Source organism: Colossoma macropomum, unplaced genomic scaffold (genome assembly GCF_904425465.1).
Source record: "Colossoma macropomum unplaced genomic scaffold, Colossoma_macropomum, whole genome shotgun sequence".
NCBI classification, from domain to species: Eukaryota; Metazoa; Chordata; class Actinopteri; order Characiformes; family Serrasalmidae; genus Colossoma; species Colossoma macropomum.
The window spans coordinates 24,208,242-24,214,241 of NW_023494792.1; the positions used below are offsets into that span (position 1 = coordinate 24,208,242).

At 42.6% G+C, this 6,000-nt stretch overlaps 1 protein-coding gene across 1 annotated transcript in view; it reads right to left on the bottom strand.

Annotated features, from left to right (window-relative positions):
- zmp:0000000711 (tubby-related protein 3) overlaps window positions 1-2,614 on the bottom strand; it is a 38,178-nt gene extending 35,564 nt beyond the window's left edge. Inside the window, exon 1 of the mRNA XM_036576639.1 lies at window positions 2,450-2,614. Coding sequence (XP_036432532.1) covers window positions 2,450-2,466 — 17 coding nt within the window. The 5' untranslated portion in view covers window positions 2,467-2,614. The remainder of the gene's footprint in view (window positions 1-2,449) is intronic.
- Window positions 2,615-6,000: the final 3,386 nt, after the last annotated feature.

The window sequence follows — 6,000 nt, forward strand, 5'->3', positions numbered from 1 at the left end:
GTATGTAATTTTATTCTCGGGCACTAGGACTGATTACAGTTTTCAGAATCAAAATTTGCAATTGCAGTTTGAAAGAGTTTTTCAAATCGAAAGGGCTGCAATTTTATTTATAGCCTATATTATTAACACTGTCGTCTTAAGTTTGCCTGTAAATATGTCAGCCAATCAAAAGCAACCAAACACCCCTGTAGAGGCGGGCAATATGATAATATTTGACTGTTATTGCGATAAATGTTGTAGTTGTGATAAAATAACTATGTTCTGCGTTCAAGCGACAAGTCAGAAAAATGAATGTTCTAGTCTCCTTAGCCAAAGTAAAGGGTCTGGACCTCAATATATAGAAAATAATCGCAAACATTGGTTAGAAAAATCACAATTGGTTATTTTCCCCAAATAATTCAGCACTACTGCCCACCATTACTTTCACATGTATTGCACACCATAAATGGATTGTCCCTTTGACCACAAAAAGTGGAACAATATAACAGTGTAACCTTTATAGCACTACAACAGTAAAAATCCTGTGCCCACCTCCTGTTTTGGGAAATCACTGCACTTCACACTCCAAATCATAAACATTAAAACAGGGTGAGTGCTGTTTTAGACCTCTCTGCAATTCAACAGTAACTGGACCATTAAGAAGAATGCAATGCCACCATTCATCTCTAAACAATCACAGCTGGGGGGGAACACGGCTTGATTGTCAAGAATGGAAGATACACATTCTCACCTCCCCCTCCTCCAACACAGCCCCTTACGGGGGTTAGATTAGATACAGACGTCCAAATGTGAATCCACAGACATGCCTTTCATGATCGTCCCCTGAATTACACAGAAACTATGCCAAACATTCTCTGAAGTCTCAAACTGTGTATTACACAACAACAGGAGCAGCAGGCGAATCCAAACCACATCCTGCAATTTATATCACTTCTCAACTATCCTGCATTCCATCTCCAACTGGCCTCAAGAAATGGTGTCTCATTTTGGTCACTGACACAGTCGTGTTAAGGTGATATGAAGGGCAACAGGAAACAACGACCACAGAAGCAAACCAACTTCATGGTGGTGTATAACGCATAAAGAGAACGGATACTGCAAGTTGGCAGTTTCTCACTCTGAACAGTGAGGCAGGACTACAACAATAAAAGCTGGATCAGTTTGCGCAATTATACAAACGCTTTGTCCCTGGAAATCATCATGCATTTTCTTTCAGTACCGTGACGTACTTCCTAATGAAACATGGCATCAGGGTCTCTGAGCTAGCTGAGTGTTTTTGATTGATGTTGGAGGTGGTTGGAGTAAAATATGATATCACTGGATAATATTATTTTCCCCCTCTGACACACAGTGACATAATCAAAAACGCAGAAAATGTCTGAGGTGGACAAATGTCACCACACTTTGATCGAAGATTATGGGAAAACAAGAACTTTGTCTTTTAAATGGTGTGGTATGATATGACGCGTTGGGTTTGATATGACCAGAGAAATTAGCCAACAAGGCAAAAAAGTCTGTTTTGATTTCAGGTTGCCTTTAAGAGTAATACAGTGATAAATATCTACTTGTTGCTACTGATGTTCATCCTATCTGCTAAACTGTCTAAACAGTTTATTATATTAATACAGCAGCTTGGTAATGACATGAGCGCGTCACATGACAAACACGACGTAACTGCAACACATTTGACGTCACTTAAACATATTACACAATGACGCAAACACGCTCAGCTGAACGAGAGACAGTTTTCGTCGGACTGTCTTATAAGCTTGAAGTAACACGACATTTCCCAGCGAAAATGTGTTTGTATCGCTGGTGGGAGCGCGTTACATAGCTATACGTGTTTAATTACCCAGTAAGGACGGGTTTGTATACATGAAGGTAACAAGGATAACTTCAGCTCTGTGTTTACGTCGTTTCTAACGAATTCAGGTCATTTTCACAGCTGAACAGCCAACCACGTCGTGTAATTTTTTAGGCAGTACATTGGGTTGCAAAACATCCAGAACTGGCCCTGGAGCCAGCTAACCGTTATTCTAGGAAAAACAGTCCCAGTACAGAGCCAGGTTAGTCGTGTCAGCTAGCTCTCCATATACCCTTTTTCAGCCTTTCTCACCCCGAACACCCTCCACTGCTGTAATACCGCGCACACAGTTAGCTGTAAGGTTAGTTTTGAATAGCTACCAATACAAACGCTCTGGGCTGCTCGCTGCCTGTTTAACGTCTCTGTGTCTGTGCTTAGCGGTGTGGCTAGCTGGCTCGCTAGTCCTTACCGCTAGCTCGGCACGCCGCAGCTCGTCTAACATGCAACAGGACTCTCCTTTAGAAAAAGTTAAGACCTGCTCGGCTGTAGCGAGCTGTGTAGAGCTCATGACGACCCCCCCCATCAAAGTGGGCTTTCAGACAGTGCTGAAATAGCATTTTGGAGACTGAATTTGTGAGCCTTTACCTGATATAATAACTCATGTTTATCCGCGGTTGCTATGGATCCCAGCTGTTGCCTTCTCCCTCCCCGCGAGACTCACAGCAGCTCTCAGAGGGAGAGGCAGCAGACCTCTCTCTCTCTCTCTCTCTCTCTCTCTCTCTCTCTCTCTTTCTCTCTCTCTCTGTGTGTGTGTGTGTGTCTCTCACTCTCTCTCTCTCACACACACACACACACACTCTCTCTCTCTTTCTCTCTCTCTCTCTCGCTCTCTCTCTCTCTCTGCGCTCTCTGCAGCGGCACAGCGCTACAACGCCGCTCCCCATTGGCTGAGCTGTCTGTGAAAGCCAAGACGATTGCTTGCAGGAAATCTGTTACCAGATCGACAGAAATCCCGCTTACATGGCTTGTGTAATTTTTATTGTCTATAAATGTGTTATATGTGTGTTAGTAAAATATACTACATCAACACAAATTAGCCTTTTTCCACTTATTTTTTGTGGTGTATATACATATGTTGTGTTCATGGGTTTGAGATGTGTTATTATTTGTTTTATGTGTTGGAGGGTATGAGTTGAGTTAAATTGGGTTGGAACTTACCGTTGGGCTAAGGCTAGGAGTGACCTGCCCTCGTTTTCAGTTATTTCAGATGTGCCTTTCATTCTTCTTGTTTTGAATAAAGAACCTTTTTCTAAGCAGAACATGGCTTCCCCTGACTGTTCCTCCGAGCAGCACCACATTGGTGTCAGCAGTGAGATCTGCCATTGAGATACAAGAACTCGAGCCGAGGATTAAAGAACTCTGTGCTGGCCAAGAAAGAAGACAAGGCAGCGAAATAGAAGCCAACGCTATGAGGCATGGCTGGCGTGGGGCACTTTGGGGTGGGTAAGACTCTGAAGCAGCTGCGGCAGAGATTCTACCTGCCGGGCTGGCACTTGGACGTGAAGCTCTATGTGCACTGCCATGACTTGTGAGGAATGACCTGACCAAAGCTGCAGTCACCCTGGGAGGGTGCCTGTGTGGCAAAAGAGTGCCTGGACAAGGGGGTGTATCATGTTCGCTTGGGGCGGCAGACTGTTGTAGTTCATGAGGCAGACTTGCCCCATACCGGACCTGTAAGCTGGACTGTATGGAGCCGTTGCGTCAGGGTCTCACCTTGAGGAGGAGTTGGAAGCACCCAGGACTAAGTGGGGGTGGCCCTCCCAGGTGCTTGCACTGACCAGAACAGTGGTCATCCTGAAACCCCTGCTGTGGTGAGACTTTGACACCTTCCAGCACACTTGAAGGACTTTGTTCAAGCAGTGTGGGGCACTGGGATGTTTGACCCCAAAGGAGGGGTTGTGTGGCGTGCTGTGCTCCCATTTGAGCTTGCAAGCAGGCATGTAAAAAGGGCCATAAGAAGTGGCGCACGGGAGGCATGTTCCCCCTTTTGTTAAATGACAGTAAGGGTTTGAGATGCGTTTTTATGTGTTTTATGTATGGTGTTGTGTTGGAGGGTGCGGGTTTAGTTAAACTGGATTGGGACTTACCACTGGGAAAAAGTGCAGGGCTAGGGATGACCTGCCCGTGGTGTAAAGCACACCGACCCTGGACTCTGGAGCACTGGAAACATATTCTGTGGAGTGATGAATTATGTTTCTGTATCTGGCAGTCTGATGGACTGGTCAGGGAATGCCAGGAGAATGTTACCTCCCTGACTGCATGGTGCCAACTGTAAGGTTTGGTGTAGGAGGAATAATGCTATGGGGTTGTGTTTCAGGGGTTGGCCCAGGCCTCTAGGGAAATCTTAATGCTTCTGCATACGAAGACATTTTGGACAATTCTAAGCTTCCAACTTTGTGGGGAAGGCCTGTTCCAGCATTACTATGTCCCAGTGCACAAAGCAAGGTCCATAAAGGCATGGCTGGGTGAGTTTGGTGTGGAAGAACTTGACTGGCCCACACAGAGAACTGACCTTAACCTCATCTAACACCTTTGGGAGAACAGGATTCTGAGCCAGGCCCTCTCATCCAACATCAGTGTCTAACTTCACAAATGCAATTCTTCTGGATGAATGGGCAAAAATTTTCACAGACACAATCCAAAATCTTGTCGAAAGTTTCCCAGAAGAGTGGAAGTTGTTATAGCTGCAAAGGGGGGAATAACTCCATATTATTGCACATGGATTTACAATGGGATGTCATAAAAGCTAATGTGGAGGTAATGTGTTGGTGTCGCAATTGTTAGTGTACGTATGTATGTGTGTGTGTGTGTGTATATATATATATATATATACATATATGTATGTATGCATATATATACATATATGCATATATATATATATATATATATATATATATATATATATATATATATATATATATATATTTGTATGTATATTACATTCATCATCAAATGCATGATGATGAAACCCATGATGCAGGAGTACAACTATTATAAGCATTAGTCATTTGTCATACTTGTAAAAGTAAAAGTATCAAAAGTATAAACAGGTCAAACAGACCTTGTGTCTGTTCTGCCTACTCTGGCCCAATGCAGTGTAAACTCTTACAGTAGCCCTATTTTTGTTGTGTTTAAAGACGCTTAGGAAAAAACACTGCCAATGAGTAGTATTTAGTCCAGTTGAACGCCCATATATCTTAAGAGAATTAAACATTGCAAATGGTTTGCATCCCCTGTATCATATTTATGAACTTGACTTAAAATCTGCACTGTGTGCTAGATAACATTGTGCAGAGTCATAAGCAAGTCTATTTGAGATTACTCAGATGCTCCACGTGGTTTGAGGTAAGGTGTATGATGATTTAGAGATGCAGAGTTTGTGCAATGATAATTGCTGTCTATGTGCTTTCATTACTTGTTAGCTACATTAGCCTTGTAGCTTCAGTACAAGACTCAAGAAGCAAGGACTAAACATGTCTTGGCTTGACTACATCAGGAGTCAGTTTTTTGCCCTGCCACTCCTTTGAAACATGAGCAGGACATTTTTGAGCTTTGGTGAAGTCCAGTAATGTGAGAATGAACTGTCGTATTCTAGAACGTTTCTTATGTGTGCTCTTGTTTGTGATGTCATGATGTGTGATAAACATGAAGGGAATTACTGAAGAAAACTGTTCTTTATTCTTTACTGTTCTTTATTCAATCTCAGATAAATCTCAAATAAAAAATGTATTTCCAAATACACATAGGCCTCAGCGCTCCTTTTTCTCTTGTTTGAGTCAATATTTCGTTAAACAGTACTTTTATTTGAGTATGGATTTAGGCTATTCTACTCACCTCTGGTGGCCACCCGTGGCCTAACAGGAGAGACTGGAAATCACCAACATGGGATCACAACTCAAGCCTTCTTTAGATCCAGCAAACATGGATCTTATTGACCTGTTAGGTATAAGGGCTTTAAAAAGTGTTGCAGGTTTTTACCCTGTTAAAAATGACATAACACTGTAATATCTGTGTAATATCCATTAAATGAGTTGTCATTGCTAGCCGATGTATGAAGGATCCAAAACCTGATGTCAGTAGTTCAGAACTGAAGAGTGTAGTCTTTCTTTAAATCTATGTTAGATAATTAAAGCATT